This window comes from Vigna unguiculata, chromosome 8 (genome assembly GCF_037176805.1).
Source record: "Vigna unguiculata cultivar grain cowpea cultivar isolate G323 ecotype 2 chromosome 8, ASM3717680v1, whole genome shotgun sequence".
Taxonomy (NCBI): domain Eukaryota; kingdom Viridiplantae; phylum Streptophyta; class Magnoliopsida; order Fabales; family Fabaceae; genus Vigna; species Vigna unguiculata.
Genome location: NC_140799.1, coordinates 31,721,335 through 31,744,853, shown reverse-complemented (window position 1 = coordinate 31,744,853; position 23,519 = coordinate 31,721,335). Strand labels below are relative to the sequence as shown.

The following is a 23,519-nucleotide window of genomic DNA, read 5'->3' as shown; positions in this document are numbered from 1 at the left end:
GTTTATTGTTGATTTCTTCTTTATTTTTTCTCAGGGAACGTTGCATGCCATGAGTTAATAGATAACTTTTATTTCTTTTCTTTTACGCCCTTTGTATTATTTTGGAATGCATGTATTATTACCGAATTTAATTACTTCTGTTTAAAATGTATGTAATTTTATTTGAACATTTTATATGGAATAAGAGCTAATTTATGTTGTTATTTATGTTCTTAATAAAGCCGCCAATTTTTTGGAAGTCAATTTACTCTCAGCTGTTTTTGACAAACTGGTCATTCTTTTTTGGGAAAGGAATATAAGGAATTAACCAACTACAGAGAGATCAAGAAGTGCGATCGTTTCTCTTTTTTGAACTCCTTGGGGTCTCTCTCTTTTCTCTTCTATGGCTAGTTTAAGACTTCTTCCTATACTTGGTTTTGATTATCAGACCAGTATCAACAACCTTGTTCTCTAAGATGGTACATAGTACAGAATATTATTGTGCAAGTATCTGAACTGCTGCGATAATAGATTTTATGGGGAATTTCTGGAAATTAGATAGACGGTAGAGGGGATGGAATTTGAAAATAAAGGAGGTTTTGAGGTAATTTATTTCAAATACTAGTACAAATTTACCAAATACAAAAATCCACGAGTGCTCGACCTCAATTTTCTACATCAGTAGTACACTAGAGATCAAAGGAAATTTTCATCATGAAATCAATAATATATTTTCTCAGGCTGAAAAGAAATTTCTCCTTTTCCCCTTTTAAACCATTGATAATATAGTTCATCTTTTCATCTAATACTCCCGGACAATCCATGGAGCGATACATCTAACTCCGCGTTATTAATTCCAAATAATACTCCAGAACAAGTTCCTTGTCATCTTCACTTACCATACTTCATTGTTTCTTTCTCAAAACCAATTGTGGGAAACTGCTTAGCATACTCCTCTACTTTAAGACGGAGATCAGCAATCTTAGATTGAATTTGTTCATCTGATTGCATGGCTGCCACAAAGTCCTTCAACTTTGTACCTGAAATTGATAAACCAACAAGAATGGTTTACAAGACATAAAATACTCGCTATGTTTTTAACCTGCAAATATAACAGACAAAAGTCAGAAGGTAAGGTAGGCTCAACCATTGGTATTTTCCTTAATCTTTAAGGCTAACTTTACAGCTGCATCAAAGTATTCAGCTACTTTTTTAAAATCTTCCTCAACAAATCCCCTAGATGTGAGAGCAGGGGTTCCTGAATCACAAGATAATATTCATTAACATGTAACATAAGATACACTAGTATCCATAAAAAGAACGCGAAACAGACTGTACCCATCCGAATGCCTCCAGGAACCATAGCAGATACATCCCCTGGAACGGTATTTTTATTGGCAGCTATATGAACTGCTTCTAGTACCTTCTCAACCCTGGAACCATCAATGCCCTGCCAAATAGCACACATTGAAAACTGTTGTCCCCTTGGTGCTATAACATGTAAAATATTACACATGAAATTGTATCAAATAAAAATATTAACAATTTTTACCATCCCGGTTTACCAAATAAATATCTTAACCACCAAATCTCATCACTGGAAAATTTTCATAAAATAACTCGGTTACTTCACAAACATCCGAGAAGATGTTGATTTGTTTGCTTGGAGCATCACTAATAAAATGCTCTTAAAAGGTTTGGGATGTTTCTAGTAGTTTGGATTGGTAGAATAACTATAATGAGACATGTTAGATGCCAATTTCTAACTACTTAGGAATAAGATACAAAGTTAGCATAACTCTCAGATTAAGTCTATCAATGTCTACAGGGTTTAAAGTCTCTAAAGAGAAAACTATCTTCCAGTGCAATCTCAATAAAATTTTCTTTACTTGAAAAAAAAAAAAAATCTCAGTCAAGTATGTATATGTCAAAGCAGTCAACGTTCCATATAAAATAGAAAGAATGGAGGCATAACACATTAACTATCTTCTGAAGCAAATTTGTTCATATAATAGCTGATTTTCCATTCTCCCCAAGTGCCCAACATATGATTTAAACCACGCATGAAAGGCTAATCTGAACAGGTCTATTTGACATTTAAAAACAATTTGACACTATCTGGGTTTAATTTTGAGACAAGAACGTAACCAATAGTTTTTCAGAAGAACTGATCACAACATTTACCTTGTTTCTCAAGTTCACTAACACTAAATGATTATCAGTTCCACCAGATACAAGGTCATAGCCTTTCTCTAACAAACTCTGTAATGTGAAACAAGAAAGCAGGGTCAGCTATAATTGAATAAATTGTCAGGCTAAACATCTAGTAGAAGATATAACTAATAGCAAGTTCGTAATGACTTTATGCAGCACAGTGCATCATACAAATGGCAATATGGTCTTCATTTTACCTGTGCAAATGTTGCGCAGTTGCTAAGTACTTGCTCTTGGTAATTCTTGAATTCTGGTGTCATAGCCTACATTTACAGAAATGAAGAAAGAACTGAACTTACATCAGTTTGACAACAAAAGATGTACAAAGAATGATCATAATGCTTTTATGGACAAATACACTTTGCCAGGAAAACTATAATCACTACAGTTTCTTGGACTAGTCAAATAAAGAACCTGCTTCAGTGCAACAGCTAAGCCTGTAATAGTGTGATTGTGTGGACCACCTTGAAGTCCAGGAAAAACAGCCTGATTTATTTTGTCTTCAAAGTCATACAACACCTGAAGGAAGCATTCAGCAAACACAAAAATCTTTCAGGTTACTCAGCTTTGAAATGCCTGGCAATGAAAACAAAATGATCCTAATTTGGCCCTCAAAGCAAGCTCAAGTGCAAAAGGTATTGATCAAGTAATTGTACGGGGTACTTTGCCTATATTCCCAACCAATGTAAATCTTAACACAAATTCTCACACCCAAGGCTAGACATCAAGAGAATAAATTTGCTAGACAATCATCCAACATAAAGTTTGACATAGGATTTGATAAAATGTCAGGATTGATAAAAGACAGGGAATAACTCAAAGCTAGGATATTGAAGAGGATTGATCAAGCCACATCTATTACCCTATACTCTGCCAATGTGGATCTTAACACATCCATCCAAAATACTGAGAAATTGTTTAAATAAAGTATTAAACATATCAATGAGCATTTATGAACACATCCTACAACTACTACAAATTTGGGAACTTATCTTAGGATAAAAAGTACTTTACAAAGGTGGTTCGTTGTAGGTGAAAACGTTAACTTTTTAAATTGAAGGATCACAAGACACAAACACAATCATACGACCTTTATCAATACAAAAACACAGTTGATTTTGTTAATTAAACCCCCTGAAGTTGGTTTATTTTTCACTTAAACCCCCACCCGATAGAGTATGTTGAACCCCAAGAGATTGGCTTCAAGTGTAGTAACGTTAACTTCCATGAAACTAAACAACACAAGGGTTAGGTGATAACAAAAAACTTTAGTGGAGTAAGTTTATTTTAACTCTACTTTTCAATTGCTTTTCTCTAGTAAAACATTAAATTTACAGTTTAAAACTCACTTCCTTCCCTTGCTTGTTTATTTCTTTCACACCCTTCCTGAAAAAAATCATAGCCCCACGTGGTCCACGAAGTGACTTATGTGTTGTGGTTGTTACGATATCTGCATAATCAAAAGGAGAAGGAATAACACCTGCAGCAACCAATCCACTGATATGTGCCATATCAGCCAACAGAACTGCCTTCTGCTTATCACATACCTAAAAGAATTCAAGCATAAAAGATTCAATATCATCATCACTAAATTTTTCTAAATATTAAATACCCAAGTGTCTGTATCAGATATAATATACCTTGCGAACACGTGCATAATCATAAAGGCGAGCATAAGCACTAGCACCAGCAACTATTAATTTTGGCCTAAAAAGTGCTGCACTTTTTTCCAACTGCAAATATTAAATAAGAAATTATATACAAGTTTCAACCAACCAAGGTAAGCAAAAATCAAGATCATGGTTGGGATCGTGAAGGACTCATAAAACCATAGTTCGTGAATATATATATATATATATATATATATATATATATATATATATATATATATATTTATATAGATACATACATAGATAGATACATACATAAATAGAGACACACACACACATAACTAACAGAAAAAGATCACAGTTGCAAGTGAAGGAGAAAAACGTGAAACCATGAAGGAAGGAAAAAAAGTGAAACCATGCAACGATCCCACTCTGACACGATCTTGCATGGTCACTAAATCATACATGGTGTTTCACATTTTAAAGCACAATTTTGACTATGCTGCCACCAACAGTATGCATGAAACAAGGTCTTTGCATGTAAGTGAATAATCTAACCCTTCACTAAATCAAGACAAATGTTTTTTTCCCATTTGCAAGAAATACTCTCATTTGCAAGAAATACTCTTAAGTAGGTAGAATTCTCGCTTAACTCAACTTCATCAATCCGATTTGTAAAATGAGGTTTACACCTACTGATATACTATAAGTTAGCCTTATTTCCAGTTGATACTAACTCTTTAACACACCTTTAATGTCAAGGACTGGACATCTCAAGCAAGGATTAGGAGAACCCGTTAGTATGTGACACAATAGCTTTAACAAACTTGACTATGATAAGCCTTGTATGGCTCTCATACCATCATAAGATAGTCAAAGTTAGATCAAACGCAACTTCGTAAAATCAGTTTGTAAGATGAGGTTGACACCTTTTTATATACTATATTGTGGCTTTATATCTAGTTGATGTAGGCTCTTTAACAAATACTTTATACAATAAACAAGAATAGATAGTAGAACAATGAATATCACGTCAATCTGCTACTAAGAGGGAAAAATATTCCAATCTTGACCATGAAATTATTAACTTCTGAAAGATCTAAACAAATATATTCTCTCCTCTATGTTCCTAGTCCTTTCCCATTAGCCAATTCAGCATCTGTCCCCACCAAATCTTCTCCTATTACATTCTTTGTCCCTACATAACACCTTAAATTTTTTTATTGGCAGCAAGGATCAATTAATATATCTCTAAAATTCAGTCACTGCAATATTTCATAGGATAATGATTTTATCAAGAAAATATTTACCAGCACATTCTGTAATTAGCATCAAGTAAAAGAAAAATACTCAACTAATTAGAAAAAAGATAACAGTGAATACCAACTGAAATTGAAGCAGTTGGATTACTAAAAAAGCTTCTCTTAAATAAAAAAGAAATATTCACTATACACAGAATACAATGGTACCTACCTACCTGGTCATAATCGATATAACCAGTGCTCTCATTCAATCTGTATGGCATTGTTTCAAAGAATATTGATACAGCTGATATCTTCTTGGTGTCAGTCTGCATGATACAAGCATATCAAAAACTTGTGTACAAGGAATAAATAAAAAAGGGTTGTAAGGAGGAATAGCAAATGAAAGATTGTGAGAGGTTCGATTTGGGGTCTTACAGTAATATTAAAGAGTGAGGAAGTTCCTCATATGAAGTTTCAGACAACACTGTTCTTTTGATTTCATAAGGGGCTGATATTTCTCAAAATGTTCCAGTCCTATTGAAATATTTTACATTACTCAGAGTCTTTGCAATCATCTAAAAAAGTAGTTCAGTGAGAATTGATTTCAATCACAAAAGTTTGAGACTGGAAGATAATTTTTAAATTTTTATCTATAAATTTCTACCTCCCTCACCTTTTTATGTGGAGAGCTTTTTTTCTTAGCTTCCTTGTGGGTTTCTGCTCAAGGATTTCTTAAGGGTGTTTCTAGGTGTAAAATTTAAAGGGATTGGGTTTATCTTTCGGATTAATTTGTTTAGTCTTCCTTTCTTTACTGGAGAGCAATTTTATAGCATCGGAAGGAGTCCTTTTTAAACTATCCTTCTCAACGAAAACTTCTCTTATCTACAAAATGAAACAAAAATAAAGCCTATTGATCACTCAGTACCTATTTATTTGAGAAAAAAAGGGGGGAATGACCTAATATGAGCTATTGCCATGACATTCATTCATCACGTCCTTATTGCAAACTTGATAAGATTATCAAGTGATGGTGGCAGGTACAATGAGCACAACTGATAATCAGAACTTAACCTGATAACCATGCGATAAATGCCCGCCATGGGGAAGATCCAGGGCCATAATTCTCTCATGAGGTTTCAATAAAGCAGTGTAAACTTGAAAGTTAGAAGGGGATCCGGATAATGATTGCACGTTGACTGTCAAAAAGCAGAGAACATAAGATTCTCGAAGAAAGCACATTATCAAAATTTTGTTCCCCCAAATTATGGAGGAAAATAATAGAAAAAGCCAAATGAACGATCCAAAGAAAGAATAACACAGGTTCAAACTATTTATCCAACAAGGCAACAAGCAAGCTAAAATAATATGCATCAAATTTAAAAAGCAGGAAGAGCTTTACACATTATCCATTTATATTAGTGAATTTCTATCACAGGTTGTTTTACTCCAAAACAAGTGTTTATAATCTATATGTTAAGTACATGAACTGTCCAATATAAATTGAATTGAAATAATCCTTCAGTATATTAAAAAATCCTCGAGGACAATCAATAATCCTCCAGTGTATTAAAAACTTCTCAAGGATTTTCACTTGATATACAAATTTCTTCAATCAGGTATAAAATTGAAAAGTGGAAAGAGTGATGACTACATTAAGGGACCAGTACAAGTGAAACCATTGTGGCATGGTCATAGCTATTCAAAACAAGCATTCAGTAGGTAGGTCTTAAAAGATAAGACTCTCCTCAATTACTATAAGACGGAAGAAGATAAATCTGAAACCTAAAAATAAATGTTTCTCTAGAGAATGAAGAACTCAAACCATAAGTCACTTTCTTTCCTGTGTAGAAGAAAGGAAAAGAACAGTAGCTTATAGTAGCAAAATAATTACTTCCAGAAACTTGAGTGCTGAACCCCAATATACATAAGGAGAGATAAAGTTCTTCCTCATTCTTACTATTTTTTTTCTTACTGTCAATGATAAGTTTCTTATTATTAGAACTATCAGATTAAGCAAAAATGAAAGTTGGAGGTGGGAAATGACTCTCTAATGTTCATTTTAGAAGTAATTTGATGTTTTCTCTCTATATAGATACATAATCAAAAGCTAGGAAATAAAAAAGAAAAAAAGAACAAGGAATAAAACATCAATCAATTTTGTTGAATATTTTACTTCAATAATAGATGGTTGTTTTGTTTTCCAAAAAGAAAATAAAATCACTTAAAATATCCATTTGCACACAGCAAAGGATTAATATATCAGGATGTACACTCAGGGAGAATTTGGCACAAAAACAGAAAGGTTCCATATTTATTTTCCTTGTTTCCTCTCTCTTTAACAGAACTAGGATACACCATCTTGTAATCTCATGCCATCTTTTACTTTTAAATGCATGGAACATAAAACCAAACCCTATCTCCTGTTCTAAGACATCTATAAAGCACAAACATATATACTAGTTCCTTGAGTGATTAACAACAGAGAAAGATAACAGCTCTTTTAACCTAAGTGATCTCCAACAACGATATATTAGCGACGCCGAATAATAACAACAGAGAAAAATCCTAACCGTCACAAGAAAAAAAAAAAAAGAGTACCTAACAACTAAGCAAAACAAAAACCACAATGTTCCTTATTTCTTCTTCACAATACCTCAACATGCACGAGACCACTCTAGATCCGAATAATAAGGAAACTCAAATTGCTTAACAGTAGACTTGCGTGCTTACGTACCTCCCCATTTTGCTGGATCCAACCGAAAAGCTTCAAGCGCACGCTTCTGACATAATGTCTCAGCCATGTCAATGTACCTAAACGCCGAATCATACACGTAACTCCAAAATAAGCACACAGAATATACGATAAATTTTAGAATCCGAAACAAAAACGTTCATAACCAGATCAACATACTCATTTCCTCCATAGTATCTAGCTCCTGGATATCCTTCGCTGTATTTATTTGTCATCACCGATCCAACGGCTTGCATCACCGACAGCGACGTGAAATTTTCGGAAGGAATAAGTTCGAAGCCCTAGCATTCCATACAAACAAACGTCAAATAAATTCAAACAACAATCCAACGAAAGAACAGAAACGTTTTTCATCAATCCAAAGCAAAGCACGCTAGAACAAAACTTGGATCACCTTCCATTGGCGCGCTTTCTCGAGTTCAATTATGTCAGCGATCTCGGGATCCACAACCTCGAGAGGTTCGTTGAGCTGCTTTGTCCACTGCGATTGATAGAAGTCTTCAATCAGGTACGAACAAAAGATTTCAATCAGATGCGAAAAAAAACTTTCAATTAAAATCTGAATTGGCTTACATCTGCACGAGATTTATCTTTTTCGTGAGCGGAAAGCGAAGACGACTGCAACAAAGCACAGAGTATTGCGATTCCAAAACGAAAAACAGAGAATGAAAGAAAATATATACAGAGAGCGAGAGTAGAGAGTACCGTGCGATAAATGGAAGTGGCGTTGGAGAACGGTTTGTTGATGGTGGAGGAAAGTCTGCGAAGTGCCATGGCCATTGCTACACGATACGAAACGACACCTTGTTTTCTCTCTCGCAACGGGGATTGTATGTACAGAGGTTGGTATATATGTGTTGAGGGTGGGTGAGTGAGAGTGAGAGCGGGTGAGTGAGGTTGGTGGTGTGTTCTTTTGCACTATGTGGGTCCTGATCATTGAAATGCGCGTAGGATAGGGACATTCAGCACTTGAAAACGTGACTGGATCTCACATTAACACCGCATCATAATGACCAAGGGGCACCTTCACTCCACAATATATATATTTTTTTAATTCCTCTTTCTTTCTTTGCACTCACTCAGTTATACCATAAATTCTTGTGGGTTATTTTTTGTAATTTCATAACCAAAAAATGCATTTTAAGTGTTATATTTTCAGTTAAGTGCGGTGAAAGTCGTTATATTATATGTTTGTATTAATGAATTTGACTCTTAAATTTAAAAAATATGGGAATTTATGGTGAATCAAGATTCAGATTTCCAATTAAAGAAATATTAACATTTGTTTGACTGTGGCTCAATCAATATTATCTCAAAAGGAAAATATTATTAAAAACAAAGTTACTGTATATTCTTTGGGAGAAGAAGGCATTATAAGATTACACTGGTTAAATAATTAGGAAGTGTCTTTCCTTAGGTTCAAGAATTCTGTTTGCAGTAAAACAGCTTAAATTTAGTTAAGTCTTCAAGTTCTTTACAGATTAGCTTATTTTTATTGAATTTTTATTAATTTTTTTTCTAATAAATATTTAAATCTTTTTTATACTTTTTACTAGATTTCTATTGTTTAACTTTTTTTAACGGGTTGGTTTGAATATTATATTCTCTTGTTAGGCGAATAAAAATAATATGTGAGGTTTGGGTTAAATTATTATTTTGGAAAATGTGGGTACTCGGGATCAAAGGACATAGAAGAGTTGTTTATCTGTTTCCTTGTGTTTATTTTATTTATCTATTAATAAAGTGATTCTAAGATGTTTTTTCCAATAGTAATATCAAGAGATATGGTTCGGTAGGATCTTTTCTTAGTATGCTCTATGTTATGGTTGCAGTGTAGAATGATCTTCCACATTAGAAAAGATTAATTCATGGCCCAGTGAGTGATGTACGATGGAGATATGATCTGTGTGAGTCATGGTTTGCGGTATGTGCGTGGAGTAAATGCTCTGCAGTTTACAGATATGCTTCGACAAGAGTCAATAGAGGTGCTACGCAAATAGGTGTTGCATCTCCGGCGAGGGAGTCAGACGACATGGTGGTTGCGAAGTGCGGACGTTCGATTTGTGGCTTTTCGCAATGTTCGGTGGTTTTGCATTGTGGGTTGCGACATGGCTTCGACAAATGGTGTATGGTGTTTATGCACAAGCGTTAGCTAATATTTATGCAAGGTGTGTGGTGATTATACACGGGCATTGGTTGCATTGATGCAGGGTGCATGAAAATTCTTAGGATGACTTAATTCGAAGTGGAAATTCTTGGGAAGGTTTGATTCCAAGTGAAAATTCTTGGGATGGTTTGATTCCAATTGAAAATTCTTCGAATGGTTTAATTTCAAGTGAAAATTATTGGGATGGTTTGATTCTGAGTGAAAATTCTTGGGATAGTTTGATTCCAAGTGAAAATTCTCGGGACGACTTGATTCCAAGTGATACCCATAATTGTTGATACAGACAATGAAGATGTGTTTATTTTAATCATGATGGAGAATGTTGGGCAGATGAAAATAACATGTCTTGAGACGTCTCACATCGCATAAGACAACCAATGGGATGGGTGTTAGTGACTATATAATGAGCTCTAGGTCTATGATGTTCCTCGCTCCGAGTCAAAGACACTTCAAGCTTGTATTTGACTCTTATTATTTCTTATACTCTATTAATAAGAGTTTTGCTTTGTGAGGTTTAGGTTAAATTATTGCTTTGGAGAGTATGGGTACTTAGGATCAGAGGATATGAAAGAGTTGTCTATGTGTTTTCTTGCGTTTATTTTATTTCTCTAGTTAAAATGGATGAAATTATATTTAAATAAAATGGATTCATGGAAATTAAATTGAAATAAATATTAGGTGATTACTTTAAATAAAATTAAGCGATATTTTGAATTAATGAAATCATTTAAATTGAAATATGGGTGTTAAAAGTTAATATATAAATTAAAATGGAAGTAATTTGTTAAAATAATATTATTTCATGAAAATAATTTAAATAAAATTGTCCATTATTAACGACATATTAGATGTGAGCTCGAATAACAAACTATTACAATCATAAAATGAAATTACGTTCATTCGCTCTTAGACGTATTTAATTGTCAAATGAACTAAAAATGTTACAACATATTACTATTTTGCACAAGAAAACACAAAATTATAGTGTTGTTCCATTATATACTCATCCTTCATCCTGAGTTGAAATTTCGTTTTCTGTATATTCAAGTGATGAGTTTCGATGAATTATGTCTACTTTTTGTGAAAAGTGGACATTTCTTTTTTCAATTGCAAGGGACTTTTCCATTTAAACCTCACGATGAAGATGTGATAGGGGATTTTACAAATGGTGTTGATGACGTAGAGGGACTTGGGCTTGAGATGTTCGAGTCCATCTGAGATAAAGTCATAGTAGTGAAAATGTTAATAATGGACCGAAAATGTTCTAATAGTTGTAAACATAAACAAAGGGAACTTAGAAATAATTGAAAACTTAAAAAAAATATACAAAACATCTTTAATTGAAATAATATTAATAAACATATTTTATTACAATAATTCAAATAAAATAAAATAAATAGAAATATTATCATCATTTATTTAATAGAGTTCCGAATTTCATCAATTTGTTCTTCCAAATGGTGCATATATTCATTGAACCTGTCAAAACCTCAACAGTTAAGGTCACAAACCATCTTCCACCCTTTATATACGTTATTGGATGTGTTGAGTACCATCCAAATTTGTGATAATGTTTGAGCATCAAGAGGGACTTTATCAGGCTGGACCGACTGATGTTTGAAAGGGCTTTGTGGATGGGAATTATAGGGTTTGCATCGTCATCATCTTCATCCTAGTGGCCTACCTTCCATTTTTTTCATATGTCGTTCATTTTTACAACATTGAATTTGCTTAACGTCATATGACCAAAGTAATTTGACCAGTCTAGGAAGATGCATGCCACATAGGTAAAATCCATCTAAAATGAATCACTATACGTGTTATCAAGCATGGAAGATGCATGTTTGTATCCCTGTATTGGATCATGTGTTGCATGATATGATGCGGCCAATTAATCGAAACATTATTTTTCAAGACTCACAACATAAAAATGTCTTCCTATGATAGTTTTGCAAAGTTTGTGCTAGGAGGAGTCAAAATATGAACAAGGACATAATGCAAAACATTATTTTCAAGACCCACAACACAAAAATGTTTTCTTGTGATAGTTTTGCAAAGTTCATGTCACGAGGAGTCAATTTATGAATAGAACAAAATGCAAAAGTTTGTCATTGATATTCAAACTTCCCTGAATTCCTAGCTGTTAGGAACAAGACAATAAAGGAAAAAAAATAAACGACACAAGAATTTAACGTGATTTAGTGTACAAATTTGTATTTTATTTTTGTGTGTATCTCAAGCTTTACATAGGATTGTTTATATAGTTAAATAAAGAACCATATCTCACAATCCTAAGCGATCTAAGATTAAATCAAGCACCATAATACTAATAATTCTCCCACTTGAAGTTTGATTTACATTACCACTTAGTGTAGTGCATTCACCATCAATTTTCTTGAAGGCTAGTTGAGGCAATGCAAAGCCTTAACTTAATTGTTGTGACAGTCATGGTCAACATATCAGCTGGATTCTCTGCACTTGGAACTTCAACAAAAATAAGTCTCCATCATTTATCACGTTTCTAATAACATACTTCAATTCAATGTGTTTGCATCTAGAATGAAGAAATAGATTTTTAGCAAGACAAATAGCACTTTGAATGTCACTGAACAATGGAGAGTCATTTTGCTCTTTTCCTAATTCATTTAGAAGGTTCTTCAACCATATCATCTCCTTTGTTGCTTTTGAGATAACTACATACTCAACTTCAGTGGTTGAGAGGGAAACTCTTCCTTCAAGTTTAGACTTCTAACTGATAATTGTACCACCCAATGTAAAAATGTAACATGTTGTGCTCTTTTTGCCATCCAAATCACCTCCCAAGATTGCATTAGAAAACCCCTATAAAGTGATATTACTTCTTCTAAAAGACAAATGCATATTTGAAGTGCCTTTCAAATATCTCAATATCCACTTCACGTCTTCCCAATGCTCCTTTCCAGGATTTGATAAAAACCTACTCAAACTCCCATTGTGTGTGTTATGTCAAGTCTGGTGCAAACCATAGCATACATCAAGCTCCCTACTACAGATGCATATGACACTTTAGACATGTGACTTTCTTCTTCCCTTGTCTTAGAAAATTACCTTTTAGAAAACTTTAAATGAGTTCCTAAAGGTGTATTCCTGGTTTTAGCATTTTCAACATTAAATCTGCTAAGCAATTTTTCTATATATTTTTCCTAAGATAAGTTCAGAATACCTTCAAATCTATCCCTAGAGATTCTAATACCAAAAATTTGCTTGGCTGGACTAGATCCTTCATTTCAAAATTTTCTGACAATAGTTTCTTCAACTTGCCAATTTCTGCCATATTAGCACCAATAATCAACATGTCGTCAACATACAAGACAAGAATGATATAATTGTCAACATATTTCTTCACGTAACAACAATGATCTTCTTCACATATGTGAAATCCTGAGTTTCTCATAAACTCATTAAACTTTTTATACCATTGTCTCGGGGCTTGTTTCAATCCATACAAACTTTTATGAAGCTTGCATACAAAATTATTTTTTCCTTATACTTCAAAACCTTTTGATTGTACCATAAAGATTTATTTCTCAACATCCTCATGTAGTAATGCAGTTTTCAATTTAATTGTTCCAGATAAAGATTTTTTACAACTACTATACTTAAGATAACTCTGATGGTAGTCATCTTAACAACAAAAGAGAAAATTTATGTAAAGTCAATTCCATGTTTTTGTTGGAACCCTTTCACTACGAGTCTAGCCTTATATCTTTTGATGTCATTTGGTTCTTCTTTTAACCGATAGGCCTGCATGTTTTGCAAAACCTTTTTTCCTTCTGGTAGCTTGGTTAAAGACCATGTTTTATTCTTCTGAAGAGACTTTATCTCATATTCCATTGCCAGCTCCCACTTAATAGATTCATTTCCCTCTATAACCTCAGCAAAATGCTCTAGCTCACCAGCATCAGCCAACAACAAGTAATGCAATGAAGGAGAATACCTTTGTGGTGCTACAATTGTTCTATTAGATCTTCTAATTAGGACTTCAGGATTTATTGTCTCTACTATTTGTTCAGGTTCTCACTCAGACTCTGCTTCTATATTCTACCTTCTATTGACTACATCACTTTCTGAAATTTCATCTAATGAAACTTATTTTGGTTGTTTATTTGCATTTGTGGATTTTGTAGTCTTGTTTTTATAGAACATGTTTTCATTAAAAGTAACATTTCTACTTCTGATAATTTCCTTGTTTGGGTCATCCCAAAACCTGTAGCCATACATGTCAGATCCATAACCAATGAAATAACATCGCTTTGCCGTAGGGTCCATTTTATCTATATTATTAGAGTCTAACAAAATATATCAAGCACAACAAAAAACTTTCAGTTGTGAAAGGTTTACTTCATTTCCAGACCATATTTCTTCAGGTAATTGATAGTCTAAAGGAACTGATGGTCCTCTGTTTATGAGATAGGTTGTTGTGCTTATTGCATCCTCCCAAAATACCTTAGGTAGTCTTGATTGGATTCTCATAAATCTTGCTCTCTCATTCAAGGTTTTGTTCATTCTTTCTACCACACCATTTTGCTCTGGTGTTCTTGAAACTGTCTTGATCATTCTAATCTCATTCTATGAACAAAACTCCTTGAATTGACTACGGTCATATTCTTCACCATTATCAGACTTCAAACATTAAACCTTTAAACTTGTTTGAGTCTCAACCTCCTTTTTCCACCTTTTAAACACAAGAAACACATCACATTTATTTTTTTAAGAAACTAGACCCATACATTTCTCGTAGAATCATCAATAAAGGTTATATAATGCCATGATCCTCCAAGTAATTTCACTAGAGTTGGCTACTAGACATCTGTATGTACTAGTTTTAGTCTTTCAACTTTAGACTTCTTACTTGTTTTGGAGAAGCTAACTTTTTTTCTACTTTCCAAAGATACAATGTTTGCAAGGTCCAACATCAACATGCTTCAAGTTAGGTATTTTACCTTTTGAGATCATGAACTTCATTCCTTTCTCACTCATATGACCAAACTTTTGATGCCACCTAGAGGAGTTGCCAACTTCTGCAACTGATATCATATCCTCATTTGCAATCATATAAAGAGATCATTACTTCTTTCTATGAGCAACAACAACATTACCTTTCATTATCTTCCAATGTCCATGTCCAAAAGTGGTGTAATGTCTCTCATCATCCAATTGCCCTATACATATTAAGTTTTTCTTTAAGGCATGAATATGTTTGACATTATTCAAAGTCCACACACTTCCATTAGAGGTTCTGATATTAATGTCACTTTTTCCTATGATATCAAGAGATTTTCCATCTACAAGGTAGATTTTTCCAAACTTTCCTGAAACATACTTATATAATAGTTCTAAAGAAGGTATAGTATGAAATGACGCGCCCGAGTCCATAATCCATGAGTCAATAGAACTATCTAAACTACATAATAGTGCATCTTCAATTTCATCAGTTATTACATTTGCTAATTGATCATCAACTTACTTATTTTGTTGTTGTGCTTCCTTGGAGCCTTACATTGATTTGTAAAGTGACCCTTTTTCTAACAATTCCAACAAGCGATACCATTCCGGACTTTTGTTTGTGATCTTCCTCTAGACATTGATCTGCCCCAGCCTTGATTACGACCTTTTGGGCCACTTTTTCCTCTAGTTTTAGTACTCGATGCTGAATCTGAATTAGAATTGGAAGATTCTCCTACACCTTTCCTATGAACATCTTCGCATAAGATTAAGTCGTGGATGTTATCAAGCTTCAACTTGCTATTACTTACAGAATTACTAATTGTAATAACAGTTGCACTCGAACTTTTCGAAAGAGATGATAATAAAATTAATGTTTTCACCTCATCATCAAATGTTGTCTATAGTGATGTCAATTGCACAATAATTATATTAAATTCACTAATATGATTAGTAACCCATTTACCTTCACCCATTTTGAGGTTGACTAGTCTGCAAATCAAATACACTTTATTGGTTGCAGATGACTTCTCATACATATTTGACAACAACTGCATCAAATCTATGGTTACCTTCTCGTTCATGATGTTGAAAGCAACATTCTTGGCTAATGTCAACTAAATCACATCAAGTGTTTGCTGATCAAACAACTCTCATTTTGACAGCTCCATGTCGTTTGGCTTCTACCTTGTTAAGGATAGATACAACTTCTTCTGATACAGGTAGTCCTCTATCTACATCTCCCAGAATCCGAAATCATTGTCATCAAATTTCTCAATCTTCACCTTCCTTCTTCCAATGTCATTTCTGCTGCTTTTGAAGAAAGCTTCCACTACTTCTGATAGGTATAAAAAGCCTTGATTTGAGGTCAAGGAACCTCCTACAGAAAAAGGGGCAGAGAATTGATGAAAACTTTCTTATTGTCCTTTCATTCATTCCTTCACAACAATTATACGACAGAAACAGGGAATAACAAACTAATAACAAACCCACTAAAATACTGACACGCAATATATCAATATTCCCTCTCTCACTTCCCATTTATCAAAGCTTGTAATAACCTAAATATCTTGGCATCCTGCGAACCCTTGTTGACATCATTGGGTCAGCTACCTCACTGGCCTGGTTGATAGTGTTGGTTTCTTCATTTGGGCCTGGACTACTATCATTATTGCTCCCTGGGAAAGTCACCTTGTCCTCAAGGTGATAATTCAACTGCAATTCATTCCAAACTTCCCAAGTGTTGTCTTCCGGGGTAAATTCTTTCCATTGTACCAAAATGAATTTCACAAGAGGGATCGTGGAGTTGACTATCTTAGAATCCAGTATAGCCATATGAGTAATTGTCGGGCTATTACCATGGGTTTCAGTTGGCATATCAATTTGGTGAACAAGAAAAGGGTCGAGATGAGCTTTAAGCATTGAGCAATGAGAAACTGGATGAATTTTGGAATTTGAAGGTAGCTCTAGCTTGTAAGCAACAGGTTTAACTCATTCTAGTATGCGAAAGGGGCCATAAAATCGCTTGCCTAACTTCGCATAAGATAAACTAAGAACATAATTTTGGCGATAGGGTCGCAACCTCACATAAACCCAATCATCAACCTGATACTCCACCTCCCATCGCTTGCCATTTGCAACTGCCTTCATCTGATTTTGTACCTTTTGGAGTTTCTTTCGAAGAGTAATTAGCATGTCTTGACGAGTTGAAAGTAGAGAATCAACGGCCTCCACTAACGAGGAACCCACCATATATTGAGGAATCGAAAGAGGTTCTTTCCCATACGTGACCTGAAAAGGAGACATTCTAGTGGCCGAATGACTGGTCGTATTGTAACATCATTCTACTAAGCCTAAATATTTTCCCTAATCAATTGGTTTATTGTAAACCATGGAATGTAGGTACTGTTCTAAGACCTTGTTTAAAACCTCTGTCTGGCCATCTGTTTCAGGATGAAAGGAAGTGCTCATGCGCAGCTTGGTGCCACACAATCAAATTAATTCTCTCCAAAATTTGCTAATGAAAATTGGATCTCTATCCGAGACTAAGCTACGAGGGAATCTATGATGTTTACAGACCATATCCAAAAAAAGTTGTGCAACCTTAAAGGATGTGAAATATGCGGGTAGCATTCCAAAATGCGCTCCCTTCGAGAAGCGGTCAACAACCACCAAAATGATCGTATATCCTTGGAAGAGTGGCAAACTTGTAATAAAATCCAAAGATTAGTCAACCCATGGTTCCACTAGAATAGAGAGGGGTTGCAATAGTCTAGTTGGCCACTTAGTTTCATACTTGGCTTGCAAACAAGTTGTACAATGAGCAACGGATTTTTGAACATCGCATGCCTTTCCAATAAAAATTGTGTTGGAGCCTCGACAAAGTTTTGGCAACCCCTGTATGCCCGCTGAGTGGAGTGTTGTGAAATTCCTCCAACAATACTAGAATGAAGGGATTGTCATGATTTAGCCAAAGTTTGCCTTTGTACAACAAGAGGTCTTGGTGGATGTTGTAGTGCACCGGAACATTTGAGTCGTTTTGTACATCCTTAAACAATTGAACAAATTCAACAGTCGTAAGTAGACCCTTACAGAGTTTCTCAAGAAATAAGAAGTGAGGCATAGATAAAACAAAGAGATGGATGTCACCAAAATAAAAAAGGCGGGACAAAGCATATGCCACTACATTTGTGCTCCATGTTTTATATTGTATGGAATAATCGAAGCCCAACAACTTCGATAAATAAACTTGTTGTTCCAGAGTTTGGATAACCTGCAACATCAACTCCTTGAGGCTACGATGATCCGTGAGGATTGTAAAGAAGTGCCCTAGTAGATATTGACGCCACTTCTTAACGATGGTGGTAATGGCATGAAGTTCCCTAACATAGGTAGATGAACACATGAGCTTTGGGCAAAATGATTTACTATGGAACGCTATCGGATGACCCTCCTACATCAAAATTGCTCCCATGGCTAAGTCGGATGCGTCTATCTCCAAGACAAAAGGCAAGTCGAAATTGGGTAAGGCTAAGACATGTGCCTCAATCATGGCTTTCTTTAAGGTGTCAAAAGCGGTTTGAGCTTCACTAGTCCACTGGAATGCATCCTTTTTCAAAAGTGTAGTCAAGGGAAAAGCTACGGTTGCATACCCTTTTTATGAATCACCTATATAAGTCTGTCAATCCCAGAAAGCCACGTAATGCTTTGATCGTGGTAGGAGGTGGCTAATCTAACATTGTTTGGATTTTTGAATGGTCTGGTGTGACACCAACGGTGGAAACCACATGCCCCCAACTACTCAACTTGTTGTTAGGCAAACAAACACTTAGACCTACAAAAAAAAAGCTCATCCTGTATCAATTGTTGGAAAGTCAGCTCCAAGTGGTGAATATGAGCTTCCAATGACATGCTATAAATCAGTATGTCATAAAAAAAACAATCAGGAATTTACGCATAAATGGTTTAACAATTCATTAATAGTTGCTTGAAATGTTGATGGGGCGTTACAAATCCCAAACGACATGACCGTATACTCGTAATGCCAATGATGCGTGCGAAAGGCGGATTTAGGGATATCAGCTTCAGACATGGAAATTTGGTGATATTTTTGCCGCAAATCCAGATTTGAAAATCACGAGGCTTCTCCCAACTCGTCTAAGAGCTCATCGATCGTGGGAATTTGAAATTTGTCTTTGATGGTGATAGCGTTAAGGGCACGAAAGTCAACACAAAATCTCCAACTACCATCTTTTTTCTTGACAAGCAAGACTGGGGAGGAAAAAAGGGCTATGGCTTGGTTGCATCATGCCATCAAACAACATCTCCTCAATTTGTTTCTCAATTTTCACTTTTTGAAAATGGGGATATCAATACGGACATACAGAGACTGGTGAGGAACTGGGAAGGAGGTGTATTTAGTGATCTATACGACGAGAAGGTGGTAAGGATGCCAGTTTTTGGAAAAGTTGAGAGTATTTGTTTAAGAGTGTCAATATTTGATGAATAAGATGGGTAGGGATGGCTTGTGAGTTAGATGAATTTGGTGAGATAGTAGTAGGCAGTATACAGATGTGAAAGAATCTTGTTGCACCATGTGTTTGTAGTATATGCTTAACCTGTTGAGCTAAAATGTCGTTGGGCTTTGGGGGGCATCAGCCTTAAACTCCACAAATTTCCCATCCTTAACGAACTTCATAGTGAGTTGGGAATAATTGGTAACAATAGGACCCAAATTTTTGAGCCACTAGATGCCAAGGACTACGTCAACATCATTGATAGGGAGCACATGGAGATCCACCAAAAACTTATGACCCTGAATTTTCAATTTCATCCCTGGACAGATGCTATCACATTTAAGTTCACTACCATTTCAAACCATTACTCGTATTGTGTTAGTGGGCTGAGTTCCCAAATTCAAAAAATGTGTCATTCTATCTTGGATAAAATTGTGAGTATTCCCCCCATCTACCAAAACAATAGTGGGCTGGTTAGAGATGTAGCCCACTATGCGAAGAGCTTTAGGGGCTGGCAACCCAGCCAAAGCGTTGAAACTTATTTGGGCTTCACTCTGGCCCAAATCTGCACCTTCCTGAAGAAGCATACTCGGATCCGCCTTTAAATGCAGTGACTCGATTTGGACGTCATCATCGTCATCAACGACAACTAACAAAAAGAAACGACACTTGAATTTGTGACTCGGGCTGAATTTTTCTTCACAATTTTAGCATAATCCTTTCTCACGACGAGCCAACATCTCTTGGTGAGTCAAATTTTTATACTGCGGTCTAGACGAGGTGAGAAGAGGTGTTAGTGGCCAAGAAGGTGTGGGAAGCAATGGCAATCCAGATGAAGATGATGTCGTGTTGAACAATGTTAGTCTTTGAGTTTGTCTTTTTGCAATTTAGCTAACGTCGCGACCTGCGTTAAAGTCTGAGGTTGCAACTCTTGAACCTCGCAGTGGATATCTAGTGTGCACCCAGAAATAAAGTTACTCAACAAAAAAGTTGTAGGGAGACCAACAATGTGTTTAGCAAGCCGTTCAAACTCATTCAAGTAATCTTGTACGGAACCCTTCTGTGTCAACTTAAAGAGAGAACCACGAGGATCCTCGTAATAAGAAGGAGCAAAATGAACCTCAAGAGCTTGAAGAAACTCTTGCCACTTAGGGATCATGTTGTTCTGATGCAGCCATTGGAAACAACTGAGAGTTGGGTCATCCATGTAAAAAGCTGAAATTCAAAGTTGATCCACTTCCAGTGTGCGATAGTGCTAAAAAAATTAGGAAATCTTAAAGATCCAACCCATGGGGTCGATTCCATCAAACTGCGGAACATCCAAACAGAGATGCGGTGTGAATGGAGGGGAATCAGAGTGAAATGAACTGTGGGTACCAGAATGTGGAGAGTGTACGTCGCGACTGGAGAGCTGAGAAGCAATGGCTTCCAAACGGGTAGTAATTTCATTTTGGTTAACGGTGAGTTTGAGAACAGCTTCTTACAAATTGGTGATGGATTTGGAATGGGTGTTGTGATCTGACATGGTCGTCTCTCAACGAAAGCACAAAAAATGATAAGAATAAAAATCCTTGATTTGAGGTCAAGGAACCTCCTACATAAAAAGGGGCAGAGAATTGATGAAAACTTTCTTATTGTCCTTTCATTCATTCCTTCACAACAATTATACGACAGAAACAGGGAATAACAAACTCATAACAAAACCACTAAAATACTAACACATAATACATTAATATTCCATCGCTCACTCCCCACTTATCAAAGCTTGTAATCAACTAAATATCTCGGCATCCTGCGAACCCTTGTTGACATCATTGGGTCAGCTACCTCATTAGCCTGGTTGATAGTGTTAGTTTCTTCATTTGGGCCTGGACTGCTATCAACTTCTCTAGACTGAGATTCCCAAGAAGAAAAAGAAACCAAATCTTTTCTGATGTGGAAGATCAGACAATGTTGCAACCCAGAGTATAAATGAGAAAGTAGAGCACTATAAAAGGATGTAGTTATATAAACTCATCGCCTTAAAGTTCTGGGTTGAGAGTAGTGTCAATTTCTTATGTGGTTAGACTCGGGTCTTATTTGTGTTGTATCCTCTGGTGAACATCTTCCCTCTAAAGACCTAACACCAGCATTGTGACATTGAAATTTTGGTCTAACCATGGATCTCAATGCCATATGTTGGTCATAATCCATGTCTTCAAATATATCAAGAAACGACAACTTTCGACCATAATATTTTAGATTACAAACAGTTAACCAATGCACAAGTGTGATTTTGATCTTCATTCCATTAACCTCATTATACAAGTACCCATGCTCTCTCACTCTAAGGTTTGTGTAAAAAACTCGATCGAGTTCATTGTAGTAGTGTCGTGTGTATAGCATGTGTAACTATTACAAACCTTGGAACACTTGTGGATGATGGAAGTTCACCCCTGATTGTTTGAAGTAAGGAAAATTCATTACCGTTGGGGCAAAATTTTCTTCACAATAAAATTGTCATCATATACTTGCATCTAATTAGATGTGTTGAACTAATGTGTTTGATTTAAGACAATATATCAAATCTAATAATCTAATAATATATATATATATATATATATATATATATATATATATATATATATATATATATATATATATATATATATATATATATATATATATATATGTTGGGTTATATATACTTTCATATATATGGGTTATGGTTATAATCATTGAGAGATTGTGGTTCCATATGGTTATATGACATTAGTCTTGCACATATAAGAGGCATTTGACACCACTTTAACCCCAAAACCTTAAGGCAATGGTGTTATGGGTCTTTATTCTTATATAATGTTTAACTTTGTCTATTCTATCTAATGTGGGACTTTGACTCACACTTGGACTATTCCCAACAATCTCCCCTCAAGGGTGAGTCCCTTGTTTTTTTTTCATATGATATATTTCCCTTCAAGTGTATGAGTGACCCGTTTTTGGTTATGGTTATGCAATCAGTCACTCTGGTGACTCCTTTTTGTTATGGTTATGGTTATGCAATTAGTCACTTCGAACCATCGGCTCTGATACCACTGTTGGGTTATATATACTTTCATATATATGGGTTATGGTTATAGTCATTGACAGAGTGTGGTTCCATATGGTTATATGACATTAGTCTTGCACATATAAGAGGCATTTGACACCACTTTAACCCCAAAATCTTAAGACAATGGTATTATGAGTCTTTATTCTTATATAGTGTTTAACTGTCTATTCTATCCAATGTGGGACTTTGGTTCACACTTGGACTATTCCTAACAATATATATATATATATATATATATATATATATATATATATATATATATATATATATATATATATATATATATATATAACATTCAATGAAAATAATTCCTCCAATATGTTTAACTAATTGTCTTTTATTTATATCATAAAATCATGTAAAAATGCCATATAAAAATATTATGTTATTGGTATCACGAGTACAAGCAAGAACAACACCAATGGATAGCATCTTCTCTATCATAAAATATAAGCCTAATGCTACTAAAAAGTTGAACATAAGGAATATTGGAAACACTTTAGATAGATAAAAACCCAAACCTAGGGAATTAGTAATGTTGGTTTTCTAAAGTATAATAAGTCAAGGTTTGCATACTTAATAGTTTGATAGGATCACTACAAAAAAGAAAAAATAAATAAATAAGATTGATTCATATGCGTGAAATTTTTTCTACAACGAACATAAAATAAACTAAATCAAATCAAATATGGTTAACAACTATACATCTTACACAAATTTTCCTTATTTCATTACCCACAAATTCTTCAGTGGAGCTATCCATGGCATTATTTTTCTTATATAATTAAACAAAAAATGTATATGATAGATGATGTAAGAAATGAAAGCATAAATTAGACATAAAGATCTTTAGTACTGTTACCATCTCATCTCTCTTTCTTGTAATGTTCTTAGATTGTTGTCCATATCATTGACATAGAAAAATTAATAAATTTGAATGATGGTGAAGAATAATTCAACTA

General features: G+C 34.8%; 1 protein-coding gene across 1 annotated transcript; it reads right to left on the bottom strand.

Moving 5' to 3' along the window:
* Positions 1–559: 559 nt before the first annotated feature.
* On the bottom strand, positions 560–8,798 carry LOC114194504 (serine hydroxymethyltransferase, mitochondrial-like). The gene is made up of 15 exons (XM_028084770.2): positions 8,505–8,798; positions 8,373–8,417; positions 8,194–8,280; positions 7,959–8,080; positions 7,782–7,858; positions 6,119–6,243; positions 5,281–5,373; positions 3,834–3,926; positions 3,543–3,740; positions 2,608–2,712; positions 2,391–2,456; positions 2,164–2,241; positions 1,318–1,429; positions 1,127–1,237; positions 560–1,019 (listed from the first exon to the last, which is right to left on the bottom strand). The coding sequence occupies exons 1-15, from the start codon at positions 8,577–8,579 to the stop codon at positions 871–873; spliced, it is 1,536 nt and encodes a 511-aa protein (XP_027940571.1). The 5' UTR covers positions 8,580–8,798; the 3' UTR covers positions 560–870.
* Between the last annotated feature and the right edge of the window lie 14,721 nt (positions 8,799–23,519).

Excerpts from the sequence above, each read along its gene's own strand:
- LOC114194504 (XM_028084770.2), bottom strand. The coding sequence starts at position 8,579 with ATGGCCATGGCACTTCGCAGACTTTCCTCCACCATCAACAAACCGTTC. Across the intron at positions 7,859-7,958 it reads AGATACTATGGAGGAAATGA|GTACATTGACATGGCTGAGA; the intron begins GTATGTTGATCT and ends TTCGGCGTTTAG. Across the intron at positions 1,020-1,126 it reads GATTAAGGAAAATACCAATG|GTACAAAGTTGAAGGACTTT; the intron begins GTTGAGCCTACC and ends TATCAATTTCAG.